Raw genomic sequence first — 18,548 nt, forward strand, 5'->3', positions numbered from 1 at the left:
AGCTGTCTGTCTGTAGAGGTATGCAAGCAAGAGCTTGGCTTCAGCAGGAATTCCCAGCTCAGTGGGGCTTGCTACAAAGAGCCTGTCTGACCGTAAAGGATGACAAGAATGAGCCTCCATTAGAGCTCAGAGTAGAAAAACCAATGAATGTCTTTAATGAGGAAATTCAGTCCAGCTGCTTATCCTTGCTGAGTGTCCGTTCCCTCATCTGTAAAATGGGTGCTAGCTACTTCCCAGGCTTGTGAGGCTAGAATCAAGTAGGGTATAGACCGTGAACGCTCAGTGGCTGTTGGTTTTCTCTCTGGCCCCCCAGCCCACCCACCATGCCAGTCTCTCCCTCAGTTTTCCTCTCTGCTTCCACCTCCACTGAGCCATCACGGAGCATCTGCCGAGGGTCAAGCCATCATTCTCCTTGGCTCATGGTCTGATGGGGGCCACGCTAGGGAGTGCCACTGGGAGGGGCAGCTCCAGGATGAGGGAAACAGCCAAGGGCCTCAAAGAGACATGGGGGGGGCTTCCTGTAGGAGGGCAGATGTGAGCTGGGCCTTGAGGGTGTGATTCACAATAGGTACAAGGACATGTTAGCAGGTCGCAGTGTGGGGATGGACATGGTTCCCGCATGTCAGAGACGTTAAGGAAGCATTTGAGTGAAGGCAGGGAGCGGGCTTCCGAGAACCCAGGGAGAGAGGAGTGAGCTTGTTGGATGGGGACCACCTGCCTTCTGCTTGCCCAGGCCCCTGGGAGCAGTGGGCACTGGTGGACGTGGTGCAGTCTCTGCCACCTGCCTGGGGCCAGGGCGCTGCTCGGAGTCACTTTGGGCACCCATGCACGGATTCTCAGTCCCTGGGGTCACGTAGGGACTGGGGCCAGGAGTTGTGTACGCTTGTTCTCCTTCTAACCCTCCCCCAGCTCCTTGAACATGTGGAGACGCAGTGTGGCTCAGGGAAGCCTGGTGGGGCGGTGGGTGGGGTTACGGTCTGGCTGGGCAGGGTGGCTGGGGAGATGGGTGGGCAGGGGAGGGAGGGGGGCAGGAGGCTGGAGGGTCGTGGATGGGTGCGCGGTGGTGAGTTGGTGGATGTGGCAGCAGGTTGGCAACTGGGCAAGTGGGCGGGTGAGGTAGAGGGTGGGTGAGTGGGAGGCTAGGAGGATGTTCCCAGTTGCAGGCCGATGCGGCTGTGGGAAGTTGGGCTGCTGGGGGTGTTAATGGGGCGGGAGGAGGATGGATGGTGTGTTGACAGGTGGGAGGTGCACGAGTGGGTTTGGGACTGTGGGTGGGAAGAGTGTGTCTGAGTGGGGTGGTGGGCACCTTGGCCCGTGGGAGGTGGATGGCAGTGGGTATCGGCGGGGGTATGTCGAGGTGGGTGGGTGATGGGGGCCTGGATGGTGAGCTGGTGAGTGAGGCGGGAGGTAGGGAGCTGGGCGTGGGCTGACAGATGGGTGGGCGATGGGTGCGTGGCTGGAGGAGGGCAGCCTTGCGTACTGACCGGCCCGTCTCTTGGCAGGACACCATCCGCACGTGGGGGACTCCTGGCCCCGGGGCTCCGCACGGGAGGTGCCGGAGCTGAACCGCCAGTGCTGGGTGCTGGGGCACTGGGTGTGACCGCGACCCGGCGTGGCCCCAGACCTCAGGCCGCCCGCCACAAGACTGCTCTGGTGCCCCCGGGAAGCTGGCCTGTGTGCTGGGAACCCAGCCAGCCCGCGCGGGAGACACAGGCCTGCCCTCCCCCTGCCGCCTGGGGCTCAGGGCCCTGGACACGGAGCCGGGGTGGCCTGACCGAGTGCACAGCGCTGCGCATGGCGACTCTGGGACAGCAACCCCTGACTCTTGCCACCGTCACACGCAGCACCCTGTCCGGTGCAGCTGGGATGCCACGAAAGACACGGCCGTTGGCCACGGAAAGCCGGCCGGGAAGTTCAGGGCGTGTCCGGCGGCGCGGAGCCCTGCATGAGGCAGGGAGCGGGTGGGGCTTCCCGGCGTTGGCACCACGGGGTGGGGGGGCCCACAGCAGGCACACAGCAGGGGCACAATAAATGCTTGTTGAACCTGTTTTCTTGCTATGTGTGGAGGCCAGTTGCTCTCTGGGCTGTGGCTGCCCCCCAGGGCCCCACCCTGTCGGGTCCTCAAGGAGCCTGAAGGTGGGACAGCCTGAGGGTGCTGGGGTCAGGGCCAGACACTGAGGTGCCGGAAGGAAGGAGGGAGTCCAGAGTGGAAGCTGGGTCTGGGGGGTCGGGGTCAGGGCGGAGCCAGGCTGGCAGGCTGCCTTGGATTCCAGAGGGTGGGCAAGGTAGGGATGGGACAGGCAGGTGGGAAATGTGGGAGACAGGCCCTCAAGCCCAGGCCCTAAGCTGTCCTGACCCCATGGGGACCCTTGACCCTGTGTCTAGAGCTACCTTTACATCAAGTCCTGGGGCTTAGGTGCCTGGGGAAACATCCCTATTATAAGGATGAGGGAACTTAGGGTCACAGAGATGAAGTAACTTGCCCAAGATCACAGAGCTAGTGAATGGCAGAGATGGGGTCAGAACCAGGACTTTAAGAAGCCTCATCCCTTTCCAGAAGGATTTCTAGAGCTTTCCCCCAAGTAGAGAATGTTTCTTCATCCTTCCATAAGTCCATCCATCATCCATCCATTATTCATCCTCCATCATCTGTCCATCAATCCTCCATCATCCTCACATCCATCCTCCATCATGCACACATCCATCCTCCATCATCTGTCCATCATCTATCCATCCATCCATCCATCCATCTATCCATCCAACCATCCATCCATCCATCATCCATCCATCCATCCATCCATCCATCACCAGCCCATCTATCCATCCTTCATCCTCCATTCATCAATCTATCCATCCATCCATTCATCCATCCGTCCATCTATCCATCCATCCTCCATCCATCATCCATCCATCCATCCATCCATCCATCACCAGCCCATCTATCCATCCTTCACCCTCCATTCATCATCTATCTATCCATCCATCCATCCATTCATCCGTCTGTCCATCTATCCATCCATCCTCCATCCATCATCCATCATCCATCCATCATCCACCCATCCATCATCTATCATCCATCCATCCTCCGCTTACCAGATGTCATCCTTCCCTGTATCAGACGTCCGTCCATCTTCCTTCCGCGTATGACCCATCCTAATTATTTAACTATCCATGTATCCATCTATCTGGTGATACAGTTCATTGTGCCCCTACTATGTGCCAAGCGCTGCGGTAGGCACTTGAGATAGGATATTGAGCCATCCAGATGGGTGTCTGTCCTCACAGATGGGCGTGACAGAGAACGAGACAGATGGTTGTTGTACGGTGTGTGGTGTGTTTGGTGCCCGGCTCTGGGGTCAGGCAACCTGCGTTTAGATTCCAACACCTCCCCCTGAGACCTTAGGCAAGTGACCTAACCTCTCTGTGCCTCCTCTCCATGGGCCATGGGGACGATCAGTACACCTACCTCTTACAGCTGTCCTGAGGGCTAACTGAGCTACGGCATGTGAGGCATTTAGAACAGGGCCTGGCACAGAGTGAGTGCTTTGTTGGTGTTTGCTCTTATCTTGATGGGGGAAAGTCAGGGGCTGTGGGATCCCAAAGGCAGCACCTGCTGGGGGAGGGGGGAGGAGGCGGTGGTCAGGAGGGCTCCTTCGGGAAAAAGATATTTAAGCCAAGACATGAAGGTTGTCTAGATGTCAGGCAAGAGGAGAGAGAGGAAGAAAGTCGGAACATTACAGGAACCTTACAACAGCCTAGACAGCAGGTGTGGAGAGAGGGGAGGGTCACAGGGGGTGAGAAATCTGGCTGCAGAGGAGGTCGGGGGAGCCAGGCCAGAGGGACGTGAAGCCTCCCTAGGAAGCTTGGACTTACCCACAGTCCACAGCCGCGCTGTGCATTCTAGGAGGATCTCTGCTGCCGTATCCCTCCCATGCTCGGAGGGAGAGAAGACAGTGGTCTGGTTCACAAAGTGGCCCCAGGGATGGGACAACGAGGGCAGAGTCAGGAGCCAGTCACGAGGGAAAAACAACAGACTGATGTGGAGGGAAAGTCGGCAAAGGCTCTCAGATTCCGGGCTTGGGTCAGGGGCGGGTCCAGATGGCTTGAGTCTCAAGTGCCAGGGGCACCCACGTGGAGGTGTGTGCTCACTCATTCACGCATGCATTCATTCATCAAGAGAGTCATTAATCCATTTTCCATTCAGTCAGTAAATATTGTGCACCTACTGTGTGCAGCGGGAGATGGGCCTGGGTGGGGGATTGGGGTCCACTGACAAAGATCTCGGAAGTCAGGACAAGGAGTTTGGGCTTTGGGTCCTTGGCAGGACGTGGGGCTGGGCTCCCAGGGCCCCGGGCATCTTGGGGCTCCTTCTCCTCAGCTGGGGTCCTTCTGTAGTTGGCGGCTGGACCACCAAAGCCCAGGACATGATTTTAATCGACACATGGGCACAATTTTAATCTATTTTAATAGTTGTGTTTATGTAAATGTGTATTAGGAAAAAATGTATAATGGGCACATTAGTGTCATGATTTCACCGATGCTGTTGCTTAGGACGAAACCAAAATAGGCATTTAAGTAAAAAGACAAAGAGCTGGCTTGAAGAAAAATATTCAATAAATAATCGTGCAAGTGGTATGTGATTATGGTATGCGGACGGCTCAGGCAAAGGCCTTTCTTAGCCCTGCATAAGTCCATCCATCAGTCCCCCCGTCCCTCTGGGCACCTGTCGGGCAGAGGGTGAGCCCCTGCTCTCCATCTCGTGGAGCCAACAGCAAGAAGGCTGCTCGTGAGGTGAAAGGAAGCATCGCCAGGCAGGCCCAAGCGTGGTCCCAGTGGCTCCCTACTGAGCGTTACTGGGAGGGGGGTCTTGATGCCGGGGGGCAAATGCATCTGGGAGGAGGGAAGACCACCCGGGCTGAAGGCAGGAGGTGCTTGGGTGTGCACGTAGAGGTCTGCCCCGGGTACCCGCACCCAGCATCCCTGTGTCCACGTTCCCCGGGCTCCTGTACACACACCAACCCCAACAAGCCTGAGTTAGCGCTCGGTGCCAAGTGTGTGTGCGCCCACTGGTCCTGAGCCCACGCTCCCAGGGCGTGAGCTGGTCTTGGACACGGACTGGCCTGCACGTGCTCGGTGGCCCGCAGTGGGGGCTCTGCCCTCTTGTTGGCTCACACCACGCCCTCTCCCCGCGTGCAGGGGGCCGTGGGGGCCCTAGCTAAGGGCTAATGCGCAGGCCCAGGCCTCAGGAAGTGGAGGGGCTGACCTCTCTCCTTGGCTGGCGGATGTGATGGGCAGTCATCCCCGCCACCCTCACCGAAGCCAAACTCTCCCAGCCACACACTTGTCTCCCTCAGGTAATGGAAACGTCAACTTGATTCATGGGCATCCGTTCGCTGCAGCCAGGCCTGACTTGTCCTGTTGGGGAGGCTCATCCCTCGGGAGGAAGTGAGGACAGAGGAAAGCATCAGCGGCCATGGAGTTAGTTCAAATCCTGAGACCAAATCACAGACCTGCAGTGGGCCCCATTCGTCCCCGAACCACTCATGGAGGCTCTCCTGTGTGCCAGGCACAACGGGGCACCCGAGCCGCCACGGTGAGTCGGGAGGACACGGAGTTTGTATTCCAGTGAGGAGACTGACTACTCAAATCATTCGAACAACAAAAATATCACTTCCAAGCGTGAGAAGTGCTATGTAAGCGAACAAGGGAAGGCTCGGTTTATACTGGAACGGTGAGGGTGGGCCTCTCAGGAAGGGCCATGCAGCAGGGACTGAAGGAAGCAGCAAGGGAGTCTAGGTATAAGCCACAGCATGTGCAAAGGCCCTGGGGTTGAGAGGAATGTTGTGTGTGGCGCTGTGACAGGACACAGTGCTTGGAGCTCAAGGTGAGGGCATGAAGTCTGCTGCTGAGCAGTTGGTCTTCAGGGGTCGGAGCCGGTGGGGCCTGGGGGTGATGGCCAGGAGTGCGGCCTTCGCCTGGAAGGTTCCACAGGGAACCACTGGCAGGAGGATTTTTAGAGGAGGACACAGCAAGTTCCTCCAGGTTGTATGGGGGAAGGCCTGGGAGATGGGGTGCAAGGCAGAGTCAGGGTGACCAGAGAGGGGGGCTGCAGCAGGTTCTGGCAGGACTTAGAGGCTTAGGCTGCGGGGGCACCAGGAATGAGCTAAGTCGCCCCAGTGCAGCTTGGGGCTGGGTGAGGGAACGAGGCACACCGGGGCTCGACTAGCTGTTCTCTGAGGCTCCTGTCTGGGCTTTGATGCTGTGCAGACGGGGACACCTTGGGCCACTCGGGGCCACGGCAGGAATCAGGAGAAGTGTCATCTGAGCGGATGAAGTGCGTGACCTCAAACCATAGGAGCCGCGGCCTGGGGCACACGGCTTGGGGGGTGCTGGAGTTTAGCGCCACTCACCCCTTCTCCGGGGCTGCGGCCAGTGAACAGATTGCACCACCGCACGGGTGGACAGCCCTGCCGCGGGACTGAGGACAAACTCAGCCCAGCCGGGGACCATCAGTCATGAGGGAAAACCAGTCTCCTCTGTGTGGGGATTTACTGCGTGGACAGACAGGAAATCCCGGTGCGGGACCTCTGCTCTGTCCCCGGCACAGCCCAGCCCGCGACACCCTGGTAATTGCTTTGGGGGCCACATTTCATCCTGGGCGGACACCGGCCGAGCCTCTGCCTTACGGGGAAGCCAGTGGCCGGGCCGCCGCCAGGACGGGCCGGGATGCAGGGGTGAGGGGGCGCCGTGGGACAAGCGGGCAGGGGGCTTCCGTGTGGGAGAAGTTCCACCGCATGAAGCCGGGCTGGCGAGCCCCTGCCCTAAGCCCCCCCTCCGTCCCCTCCGGTCTGATCCCCCTGGGAACGGCCAGGGTGAGTGTGGGCGGCCTGGGGGTGCAGGCTGGGCTGGGGAGTGAGGCGAGCAGCCTGCAGGGGCTGAGACCCCACCTCTGCTCTGAGGCCGGTGCCCCTCGTGGCCCAACTGGAGGAGGCCGGGGGGTCGTCCCGAGGGTCAGGAGGGGCCAGTGGAAGGCGGGGCCGGGGTGCTCCGGGGAGGAGCCCGTGGTCGGGAGCTGGGCAGCCTTGGAGCCCCAGCTTAGCCCCGATGACACTGCACACCAGGGGCTCGCCCCCCGCCCCCCTCCCCGCGCCGCTGGGCCCCACGGCGCTGGCACTCGAGCACGCACCTGTGCACGCTCCAACGCCGGCAGCCCGTGCAGGTGACGCGGGTGAGGGACGCAGGTGGGGCCCGGGACAGAGGGGCCGTGGGGGCCCCGGCAGCCATGAGTAAAGGGGACCAGAGCTGCCTGTTCTTGCAGGGAAGCGGGGGGCTGTCTGGACCCGCGCAGCCAGCCAGATCGGAGTGGGCTCTGCTGTCCCACTCGCCGGCCGGGTGGGACCGGGAGCCTCCGGTGGGGACTCGAGGCGGGAGGGGGGGGCGGTGAGGACGTGGCGGCAAACAGGCCCGGGGCGGGGGCAGCCGCCCCCGTCAGAGTGCAGAGACCACCGTGGCAGGCTCCGGGGGAGCCCCAGGGCCCTTCTGCGGTCGTGGCTCCGTGCAGGACTGTCTGGGGACCGACGAACAAACGCGCAGAGGCAGGTCCTTCCCACTGGCCGCACAGAGGAGGCGGGTTCCCCGGGGCCAGAGGCCAGAGGCCGGCTCTTCCTCGGCCCTCTCGTCAGCTGTGGCTGGGAGCGGAACCCCACGCGGGGTGCCAGCCAGCCCCCCGACCCCACAGCCCAGTGCTGATGCGTGGGGTGGGAAGCAGGACGCCCAGGGCAAGGCGTCTGTCCTCCCACCGCGGCTGAGGGTGGGGACTGCCACCTCCAGCATGCAAAGGTCACCAGACCGACCCCTGCCTTTGTGCCCTAGGCGGTCTGAGGGCCCAGGATCGATCCCCTCCCTCCTCTGACTTCCCAGGGAGGAACCAGCTCTGGGCGTTCTGGCCACAGGCTGGGGACTGTAGCCTTCAGGGGGACCAGGCAGGGAGGGGGCGCTGGGGTTCATGCCGAGGCGGGGTGGGACCCGGAGTGAAGCGGGGGGCCTACGCGGGACTGGTAACCGGTTTGGCTCAGTTGGTGCTTGCTTGGTTAAGTTAGAACCAGCATTTACAAGTGTGATTTCACATTAAAAATAGATAAAACACCTGGATTTCTGGCTTCTCTTAAAATCCCTGAAGGTCTGGCATCTCTGGACCACTGTCGCTGAGTTATAGCTGTCCCCCAGAAGGGGCGTGCGCTGCGCTGCTGACCAGGGCCCCCCGGGCCGGCTTTGCTCCCGGACGTCGGACCAGGCCCAGAAGCTGGGATGCCCTGCCCGGCCTCCCGCCCCACAGAAGGAGCACCGAATGGCCTCGCCCGCCCTCCAGCGTCTCCAAGGCTGGCCCAGAGATGCTACCACGGAGGGAGGTTGGGGAGGCTCTCCAATACCGGGGGGCCAGAGCAACTCTCCCCTCGGCCTGGGACAGAGGGAGGTGGGGTTTCCAAGGGGCCGTCCTGCGTAGCCCCAGGGTAATTGCTGGCACCTGAGCTGTACCCCAGAACCAGGCCCCCCGCCAGGTGAACCCTCTTCCCACTCAAGGGCCGCTTCATCCAGACACCAATGCTCACCTCTGAAGGAAGCTGGGGAGTGGGGAACCACAGGAGACAGACCAAGAATCAGGCATCTGGGGGCTTGGCTTCTAGGATCCACATTAAGCCTAAGGGAAACCCCCAGGATTTCACCCCGCCTCAGCTCTCCCGTGGTTATCCTGGGATTTGTGCGCTAATGGCTTCCTAAGCTGTGTGTTTTGGGCAAGTTACTCAACCTCTCTGTGCCTCAATTCTCTCATCTGTGAAGGGAGGATTGTAATAGTGCTGACCCCATAGCGTTGTAACGTGGATTCAATGAGGTGGTTCCAGACACAAAATAACCACCATATATGTATGGGCTTCTATCCTCTGCCCACGATCATGCCCCATTTGCAGGTGGGGAAAGGGAAGCTCAGAGAGGGGACTCATCCTGCGTCATTCCGCCAGCCTCCAGCAAACTCTGACTCCGTTCTGGGAGGCAGCATGGGCCCCCTCTGCCTGACCCCAAATCCAGCACGTCAGACCATATTCTTAATAACATCTTTTATTGATTTTGCAAGAGAAAAAAAATAGACATTTATTTTACAGTTAATGCCCGTACAGCTTTTTTCCCCTCCTAAATTACATGGTGCATACAATTCTTAGCAACAGCAGTGGAGGTTCTGGGAGTGAGCGTGTGTGGTGGTCTGACCCGTGCCCCAGCCTCGCGTGGGGACAGAGAGCTGGGCTGTATTCAACGTGGCGGTGGCACCGGCTTTGGTCCCTAAGAGCTGGCTTGATCAGCCCCCGGCCCCCCCAGGCCTCAGCTCTCCTAGGAGCCCAGAGGCCTCGGAGGCGCTCACCACATCTGGGAGGTGAGCCCGGAAGCCGGGGCCCTGGAAGCTACAGAAATGATGGATCTTCTCTGGGAGAAACAATTCCTTATCTTCACATCGGCCCACGCTCCAAATGAAAAGCGCATTTGCATAGCTGCTCGGCCGAAGCTGCAAAGCTCATAAAGTATTTGCTCGGGCTCTCGGTTGCACAGGAACCTACTTGGAGTACAGTGCTGCGGCGGGGCCGGGCTGGGCGCCAGGAAAACAACAGATTAATATTTGGAACGAGAAATTACCCACCACTGGGAAACCAATTAGGTCCCTGATCCGAGCTTGTTACGTCGATGGAAATAGATACGTTCTGAGCCTCACTCGGCTGGGGGTGCAAGGCACATTTCCAACTCGAGGGGAAGCTGCTGGAAGGGGGGGGGCTGGGCAACGAGCACCTCGCTGCCTCCCTGCAAGGGCACCTGTGCGCGGAGGAGGGAGGAGCAAGCAGGAGGAGCCCGCGCTCAGACCAGAGGGAGGGTCGCCCGCCTCCAGGCAAAGTTCAAGTGGAAGGGGAGGTGGGGTTGTGGCCTGGTCCTCGGCCTGCCCCGCGTCCAGAGGGCATCTGGACGGGCCCTGCTGGCCGTCTGGGGTGTGAAGCTGCCCACCGCGGTCCTAGGAGGGCCTGGCAGCGGGGCAGGTGGGCGCGGCTCCCTTCCTTTCCTCCGCGAGGCACCCACATCCCCGAGTGCGTCCGGGGCTGGAGCAGCCCTGGCTAGACATCGGGGGACCAGGGAACAACACCACCCTCTCAGCCGGCTCCACCAGCCTCCAGATGAGGCAGGGGTGTGGCGGGGAGGGGGGTTGTTGGCACCTCCTCTCGGGCCTCGCCCGGCACCCCCTCATGTGGGGGTTGGTGGCTGAGCCCTGGGCAGCCATGCTCGGCAGGGAGGGGAGGCCCCCCCCCGCCACCTCACCGTCCTGGCGGGTTTGTGCGCACAGGCGTGGGTCCCAGGAGGGCGCCCCGGAGCCCAGGGGCAGAGGGAGGCCAGGCCACACGAGTCCCCTCTCGCTCGCCTCTTCCAGCCCGCAGAGTCCAGGCTGCCAAGGCTGAGGACCAGGGGCGGGCGACACGGGCGCCCCTGGCTGGAGGACCAGGCCCCCCCTCCTCTGCGGTCAGCACCGCCACCGTCGCGCGGTCTCCTTCTCGCTTATGCACGTTTTGGGGCGTAAGGCTGTCAAGGGAGAGGCCAGAGAGGAGGGCGTTACCCAGCCTCAGTCCCTGAGGGCCACCCCACACCCGGGGTCGGTGGGGGGGATGTGCAAACTGTCCGGGTCCCCGGCCCAGGCCACCGCCCGCAGCTCCCCTGCAGCCCCCAAGCTCGGCACCCGGGCACGCTGACCTGCCCCCAGCAGCAGGTCTGCCACGCTGTTCCCTCTGCCCGGCCAACTCCCCGTAGGTCTCAGGGTGCAGCTCAAACACCACCTCCTCTGGGAAGCCCTCGCCCTGGGCATCCTCCACTGGTTTCCCACAGCACAGGGCAACCCCTTCCGTCTGCACCCAAGCCGGGCCCCCAGGAAGCCACACCAAGCTGCAGGTGACTGCGGGAAGGGGGCCGCACGCTGCTCCCGGGGTTCTGCCCCCGCAGCCCCTCCTCAGCCCCCCGCAGGCTCCCGGGACTGAGAAGGGGCTCCGAGGGGCAGGCAGGGGTGGGCGTGGGTGTGGGACCCCCCTGCCAGCTCGTCTACGCAGCCTGGAGTCCCGCGGGCGACACTCTGGGCAGAGCAGCCAAACTGACCTGGGTCAACCGCGCTCTGCTTCCTTTTCGAGTTGGTGATGATTTGGTTTTCATTCATCATCTGGACGTCCTGATCCTCCACCTGATTGCTGGGGGGAGGCAGAAGACAGCGGGTTGGACACCTGCCATCTGTCCCCAAAAGGGCCGGCGGGGGAGGCGGCGGGCCGGGCGTACCTGATGGTGGTGTGTCGCTCCTGGCGGCAGATGTCCGTGTCCTCGGTGAAGAGGATGGTGTGGTAGGGCACCGTGGGCTCACACGTGGGCAGGATGCCCCCCACCAGGTGGCCCACCATGGCCAGGATCCCGTTGTACACAAGCAAGTCGTCCACCAGGAGCTGGCGGACACAGAGGGGCTGCACTGTGGGGCCGAGGGTCCCCCCTCCTTCCCCGCTGCGGCCTCGGGCAAAGCGAGTTACTGCTCGGAGCCCCGCGGGCTAGCCCAGCCTGCGTTAGGTCTCAGGCCCTCGTGACCATTGGGGAAGGCACCTCCTCTCCCCGCCCCAGAGTCTCCTCCCCGAGGGAAGAACTCCCTAGACCAACATGATTGGAAAAAAAAAGATGAAAGAAAAGCCACTTTCTGGTTTTCAGGGGGAGGATTCAAATCACTGGGGGCAGGTTTTGGATTCACGGTGGGATGGCGAATTTCCCTGCCTCGGAGGACCAGGCATTTGTGTGTAAGGTGGCAAGAGAGAGAAGTAAATCAAACTGTGACAAACGATAATTGTCAGCAGCCTAATTACCAACGAGCATAATTATCTCGAAAAACCCAGCTGATAAGTAAGTACTCACGCCAAACTCCTTCACCCCTCGATGGGGCGTTTTTGCGTAATTCCACAGTTTGATCATTGACACGGTGGTGGGCAGATCGAAAATCACATAAACCCGGTTCACCTGTCAGAGAGGAGAACCCATGAAAACAGGCATGTTTGGAAACAGGCGCCGGGCGGGGCGGGGGGTGCAGGCGGGGGCGAGCCCGGTGGGCGCTGGAGGCGGCGCCCGGGCGGCTGGGGGGCCGTGGCGCGTGGGGTCCCCGCTGCCTTCCAACTCCCGGCAGCCCATCTTGAGTCCGGTCACGTGCGGCTGCGTTTGCAACAAACGGCTGACTGGCTCTGGGAGGGCCTGTTTTCTGGGGCCTGGCGTGGCCCTCATTTAAATACCCGCAGAGAACCGGGTGCGCCCTTCCCTCTCCCCGGGGTCCGGCCAGACACCCAGCGCAGGGGCTTCCCCGGGCCGAAGCGGCAGGCCCCGGCTGCAGAGTCAAGGAGCACTGTCCCCCCACCCCGGGCGGGCAGCACGGCCTTGACCCCGATCTGTCCTTTCTCCGGTCCTACATGAGAAGCATAGCAGACAGGCCCGGAAGGCACTGCTGGGTAATTTCCAGCCCATGTCTTTGAACCTCCGCAGGGGGAGCGGGGAGGGGGTTGTCCAGATCAGTGGTAGAATCAGCCAGTAAGGTCAGACCTGGCGGCTTCCCACCCACCCTGCCGCCCCAACAAAGACTCTCCCATATCAGGGGGCCCCTTGCAAGACAGAACAGAGCACTGAGCATTCAGTGTGGGCCCCAGGCCCCGGGTCTCAGCCCCTGGGCATCCCCCGAAGGCCTCGCAGGATGTCGGGGGTTGGAGGGGTGGGGGTACTGCAGGGGGAGGGCCAGGCTTCCGGCTGTACTGTGCAAATGGTAAAGGTCCTCAAGCTCAGCCGCCCACGGGGCTCAGGCAGATACAAATGTTTGAGTCCGGCTGGAAGAGTAACAGCTACAAAAACTGCCTCACACCAAAAGTCACTGAAAGATGAACACCTGCTGGCCAAGCTCAAGACGGCAGCAGACAGGTGGCGCCCCGGTCTCAGGGCTGAGAGACCTCGGGGTTTCTCCTTTGCAGGGGTGGGGCTGGCGCTCAGGGGAGCTGATGGACACTCGGGGCTCGGGGCGGGGGGGGGGGGACACTGAGGAAAACCTCCCACACAGAGCTGCTGATGCTGCTCCTTTCTGTGTTTTGAGAGGAAAATAGACCTCCCTGTCCTCCTGCCCAGTCACGCGGAGGGAGAGGGGACACTTCAGCGGTCACACGCATGCCCTAGGGCTGCTGCACTTCTCTACCCAGGCGTCTGGCTGGCGCGGGGCTAGAACCACCTGTCTCCACCCGGCCTGTCTCCTCTCTCTCTCGACCAACATCGGCCAGGCCTGGGGGGGCGAAGGCCCACCCCAGGTCCCCAAGCGACAAGGAGGACCAGCAGGAGGGTCTGAGATCTGCGAAACTGAGTCAGTTGAGAGCTGACAGGTGGATCTGGGGCCAGAGGGAAGGCCGAGTTGGGGTCCAGTGCCTGGTGACCTCGAGGGGGAGGAGGCACAGGGGATGTGGCCAGGGGACCGGGCTGCCCGCGGGGACTGACAGACGCCTGCAGCACGGGGGCTCCAGAGTCCCGTGTGGGACCTTCTCTCTCCAGGGCCCCTTGCAATAACCACCCCAAGTGCAAAGGGAAAGAACCACGCCCCCCAAAAAGTGCCCATCGGAGGTGTCAGCGAAGACCTGTGCCTTCCTGACGGCCCGCGGGCATTTTGATTCGTTGGCGATTCACTTGGCCTGGAAGAAAGACGTGTCACCGAGACCAAGGACACAAAGTCCCCCCGCGAACCCACCAGGCCGGGCAGGATGGGGGCCAGCCACATGTGCCTGCCGTCGCTGGTGTCATTCACTTGGTCGATGAGCTTGTCGGGGGTCCGGACGTCCCCGCACACGCCCTCCAGGGAGTTCACGCTGTCGGGGAAGGCGGCAATATCTGGGGAGTCTCTAAGCTGCCATAACCCAAAGCAGTGTGCTGGGCGCTGTGCGCCGCTCTCTCGGCCACCAGCCCCCTCGTGCTGACGGTGTGGCTCAGGGGACGCCGGGGCTGGTGGGCAGAACGGCCGTCTGCTGCTCGGGGCAGCCGGAAAAGTGGCAGCCAAATTAGCCATTCTGGGGAAAATGAGCACCGGCGCCGGCGGGGGTGCAGGGGTGGGGGGGGAGTGGCCAGTATCAGGGACAGGGAGGCGTCCAGGCTGGCACTCTGGGGAGTGGAGGGCAAACTTTGAAGGTTTTCTGTTGCAAAGGGGCTGAGGGATGGCTGGATACGGCCTTGGCATGGGGGCACCAGCCCGAGACTGGACGCCCTGGGGGAGCCTGACCCGGTGACGGCTACTCGAGGGCTGGACATTATCGCGGATCTGGAGCAGCCAGTTCCGGCTCTGGCTCTGCCTTCCCACCTGTGAGGTCTGGGGCAAGTCCCAGAGCATCTCGGGGCCTGCTTCCTCATCTGTAAAATGGGTGGAAAAACCTCCACATCTCAGAATCGATGTGAGCAGGCTCGGTAAAATCGAACGAGGCTTATACCTCCAAGGAATCACTAATAACCATCAAAACCACCAGGAATCATTTATCCCAGGCCAGGAGGATGGTGTCACCAGGGGAAGGCAGAAAAGGATCCAACTGGAACCCAGGACCCCAGAGAGGTGCAAGGCAGGCTTTGGGGTTGGACCTGCTCTGGTGGGACCCTGTGGTGGGGCAGGGATCACGGGGCAAGGGCCCAGAGGGGTCAGGCAGGTGACATCAAAGATAGATGCCTGACAGCTCAGCGGTCGGAGCATGGTCTCTACAGCCAAATTCCCAGCTGTACACTCACATGCTGTGTGACCTTGGGCAAGTTACTTAACCTCTCTGTCTCAGTTCCTCACTTGTAAAATGGGGATAACAGCACTCACTTCACAAGATGGTTATGAGGGCAAATGAGGTACCACCAGACAAGCGCTCACAGAGCGAGCCCTCAGTCAATATTAGCAATTTGTTTTGGGAGCCTGGTAGAAGACAGCAAGGACATGTTTGGGGCAAAGGGCAGTGGATACTCAGGTCCAGCCATCATCACTGTGCGTGACTATTGCTAATTTCTCAAGAGTAGCTGAAGACTGAGGTTTTCATGTGAAACCCCTTGATTTTTAAAAAAATACTAGCGACTAAGCTAAAATATTTAAAAACTCAGTGGGCTAGCAGTTTGCGAATTCTGGTGGGGGCGTTCCATGAACAAAGGGGTCCAAGGTCAATAAATTCAGGACACACTGGGTTGAATAGTGTCATGGGCGGCTCCCTGCAGGCCTTGCCAGTCTTTAGAACTCCAAAGTACCTGTGGTTCTCCGGGGTGGGGTGGGGGGGGTGTGTGGCAGCTGGTACCCTCTCCCAAATGCCCGGGCCACAGGCCTCTCTGTCTCATGGGACTCCTGCTATGGATACCTTGGCCGGGGTGGCTGGGAGCTGCCCCCTGCTCTGCCCACCCCCCAAGGGTCAGCATCTGACCCGAAGCAGAGCCCACTGGCATTTTTAGTCCCGGGGTCGGGCTCCTACAGGGACATTTCCTCTCCTTCCCCCAACCCTCCCGTGCTCCCTTCCGTCGGGGTGGAGTCCCCTTCTGCCTCGAAAGGATACTGTTTTCTGACAGAGGGATTTTTTCTCCCCGCTCATCATACAACTCCAGGCCCGTGAGACCGATATAATAGGGATCACCCCAGCTGGTCAGGAGCTGCAACTGGAAAATGACTAGGGGACGTTATTAAGGAAAAACAGGCTTAATTTTCTGAGAACAAAGCAAAAGAGGGACAAAGATAAAATAGGGATATACTCTGAGGTGGGCTTCTACAGATGAGTGAGAGGAAAAAAATAATTTTTGTTCTCTCACTGAGACTGAAGCCCATCAAAATATATGTGGCATCAAATTGTCTTGGATTTCAACTGTGTATGTGTGTGTTTTAAGAGTTAAAAACTGTCCTCCGAGCCCGGGAGGCAGGAGGACGGGAGGGGAGGGTGCTGTTCCCCAGGGGGCTGGCAGGACGAGAGCCATGTGCGTCACAAACTCATTGCGTGGTGGCACTGAATGACGTGACCAGGACTCAAACTGTCTCCTGCCTCAGTTTCCCGGGTTGTAAAATGACAAGAACGAAGTGCCCGTTCCCTCCTCCGTCCATTTCAAGTGTGCAGGGTCGGTGGGGGGGGGGGATGGCTAAGGGGGGGAAATCCATGAGCTCTGGAGCAGTGGGAGGGATGGGCCAGGGCCGCGTGAGCCACCATTGCTGACCACATCCCACAGTCCTCAGCCCCATCCCCCACCAGCTCCCATCATGCCAGGGGCGGGCAGGGCAGGAAAGGTGGCTTAGCCACGGGCAGTCGGTCCAGGAGAACAGGCTACTGAGAGAGCCAGGCTGCTCATGTTCACTCACCTGCCCCGCCCCTTCCCAGCTCTGTGGCCTTGGGCAAGCTCCTTCGCCTCTCTGGGCCTCCGTGTTCTCAGCTGAGAAATGGGGATGCTCGCAGCACCGCTGCACCGGGCTGTGGCAAGGACTGAGTTAATAATGCCACGCACTATGACAGTGCCAGGCCCAGGGAAGGATCCAGCAAATTGGGGCTATCCTTGCTTCTATGTTCACTTCCTCCCTGGCTGGTTCCAAGGACAGCCCCCAGTTCAGTCCCTGGGGAGAGTTCCAGCTTCTCTGGCCCCTCCCAGCTGGAGTCCTGCGCTGCCTCCCAAAACTTCAGCCGGCCAGGGGTGGGGTCTGGAACCCTGTCACCGCCCCCCGCCCCAGCAGCACCCAGTGAGCCCGACGCCCCGGGAAGCCTCCCACCGTCCCCTAGGTTTCCCGGCGTGGCGCCCCAGCTCCTCGGCCGTGGCCTGCCCAGAACCCCAACACTGCTACAAGGGCCAAGCCCTCTTCTGGGGTACCGGGTGCGGCCCCCAAGGGCCCGGGATGCGCAGACAGGTGGGAGGAGGATACAGCCACAGGGCATCAGGGGCGCCTCGTAGTCCATGGTCGCCCGCTCCAGGCTTTGCGAGTCGAGCCTAAAAAGACACAGAACAGCACAGGAAGCAGAAGATCGCGATGACCCTGATGGCTGGTCAGTTATTCCCCCGGTGGTGGCGGGGCGGGGGGTTCCCTGGCAGTGGGGACCGACCAATGAAGTGTGTGCCCACTGCGGAGTCCCGTCCCACTGCGGGGGACTCGGGCACCTCGGGCTTGTCTATATGGACTCTTCTTGCTTCAAAACAACCCCGGGAGGTGGGTACTTTTATAGCCCTGGCTTGCGGGTGAGGACACAAGCACAGAGAAGTGAAGTCACTTGCTGAAGGCCACATAGCTGGCAAGCGGCAGAACTGGGATGTGACTTGAGGTTGCCCGATTCTGGAGTCCGCTCTTAACCACCCAGCCCTCCTGCCCTTCCATGAACAAGGCAAGTCCACACTGTGCTGACAGCTGAGCGAGACCCATGCCGGGCGGCGGACAGGAGGGAGCGCCGGGCTGGGGCAGGCTACCCGAGGGGGTGGTCTGGGAGCCGGCGCCTGAGCTAAGAAGGAGGCGGCCACACAAAGATCAGAGCTGAACCTTCCCCACAGAGGAGCAGACAGAGCAAAGGCCCTGTGGTGTGGGACAGGATGGGAGGCGGGCAGAGAGAGGTGGCTGGAAGGTGGGGCGTACCCTGCAGGCTTTGACTTTGTGATCCCAAGCAAGTGGCTTCAAAAGCGGGGGCCTCAATGCCCACATCTGTAAAATGGGCATAATAACCCCTTCTTCAGAGGGTGGGTGGAAGGGTTCCCTGAAGGATGAATACAAAGCCTCTGAAGAGATTCGGCACTTGGGAGGAAGGGTTCTCTCCCCCTGCACACTCCTCCCTTGGGGCCTCTCTCCCTGGTCCCCAGGCCAGTACCCTCCAGGCCTTGCTGGTTTTCTTCAATTTCAAGGGCAATGTTATAATTAAGTCGCTGTTCTCGATGACTGGCCCAAGAAGTGATCCCAGCCACAGTGGAGGGAAACTCATTTTGTTTTGTGAGCTTGGCCTCTGGCATTTGGACATCGGTGGGGGGGGGGGGGGAAGGGGGTGCAATTAAATGAGTAAACTGAACGTGGCATTTACAAATTGTTATAAACTTAATGCAGCTGAGACGGGGCCAAAAAATACCAGCACACCCATGAAATGTTAGGCTCTCATTTCCTCTCTGAATCTTCCTAAACCAGGAACTCAGGACCAAGAGAGAGAAGGCCCTTCCCCGAACTGGCCGGCGGGTATTTCTGGAATGAACGCAGGCTGGAGCCTCTTTTCCCAGCAGGAAGTGCAACGAAGCATTAAAAAAGCTCAAGCACTCCAGACTGTGGGGAACCCAAACATCCCCAGACAAGGTGGGCACATCCCACGGGCTTCCGCAGAGGCTTGGCAGAGCTTTAGAAAACCGCCAAGTTGAAAAGCGATGCGTTTGATCATCATTTCAAAACCTTTAGGTAGCGACTTCAGAGCGACGCGTGAAGCCAGCAGCCCGGGGACGGGGACGGGGACGGGGAGGGGATGCTCCCGCCGCTGCTCGCCCTC

At 60.5% G+C, this 18,548-nt stretch overlaps 2 protein-coding genes across 13 annotated transcripts in view; one reads left to right on the plus strand and one right to left on the minus strand.

Annotated features, from left to right (window-relative positions):
- The window catches only part of GSG1L (GSG1 like), a 230,726-nt gene that overhangs the window by 202,059 nt on the left and 10,119 nt on the right, over positions 1–18,548 (plus strand). For 3 of the 10 annotated variants that reach the window (XM_078074665.1, XM_078074664.1, XM_078074663.1), the window contains one exon: positions 1,503–2,987. The exons of 2 other annotated variants lie outside the window; for them this stretch is intronic. In XM_078074665.1, coding sequence (XP_077930791.1) covers positions 1,503–2,031 — 529 coding nt within the window. In that variant the 3' untranslated portion in view covers positions 2,032–2,987. Of the gene's footprint in view, positions 1–1,502; positions 2,988–5,354; positions 5,648–18,548 lie in introns of those variants that run through there. 5 more of the 10 variants (XM_036066331.2, XM_036066343.2, XM_036066280.2 and 2 more) reach the window with 3 other exon arrangements.
- KATNIP (katanin interacting protein) overlaps positions 9,099–18,548 on the minus strand; it is a 179,141-nt gene continuing 169,691 nt past the window's right edge. For all 3 annotated transcript variants that reach the window (XM_036066228.2, XM_036066239.2, XM_036066218.2), the window contains 7 exons: positions 16,964–17,028; positions 15,624–15,734; positions 13,811–13,950; positions 11,962–12,063; positions 11,347–11,507; positions 11,173–11,261; positions 9,099–10,608 (listed from right to left, as the gene is read on the minus strand). In XM_036066228.2, the coding sequence (XP_035922121.2) occupies positions 10,550–10,608; positions 11,173–11,261; positions 11,347–11,507; positions 11,962–12,063; positions 13,811–13,950; positions 15,624–15,734; positions 16,964–17,028 (727 nt within the window). In that variant the 3' untranslated portion in view covers positions 9,099–10,549. The remainder of the gene's footprint in view (positions 10,609–11,172; positions 11,262–11,346; positions 11,508–11,961; positions 12,064–13,810; positions 13,951–15,623; positions 15,735–16,963; positions 17,029–18,548) is intronic.

Source organism: Halichoerus grypus, chromosome 6 (assembly GCF_964656455.1).
Source record: "Halichoerus grypus chromosome 6, mHalGry1.hap1.1, whole genome shotgun sequence".
NCBI classification, from domain to species: Eukaryota; Metazoa; Chordata; class Mammalia; order Carnivora; family Phocidae; genus Halichoerus; species Halichoerus grypus.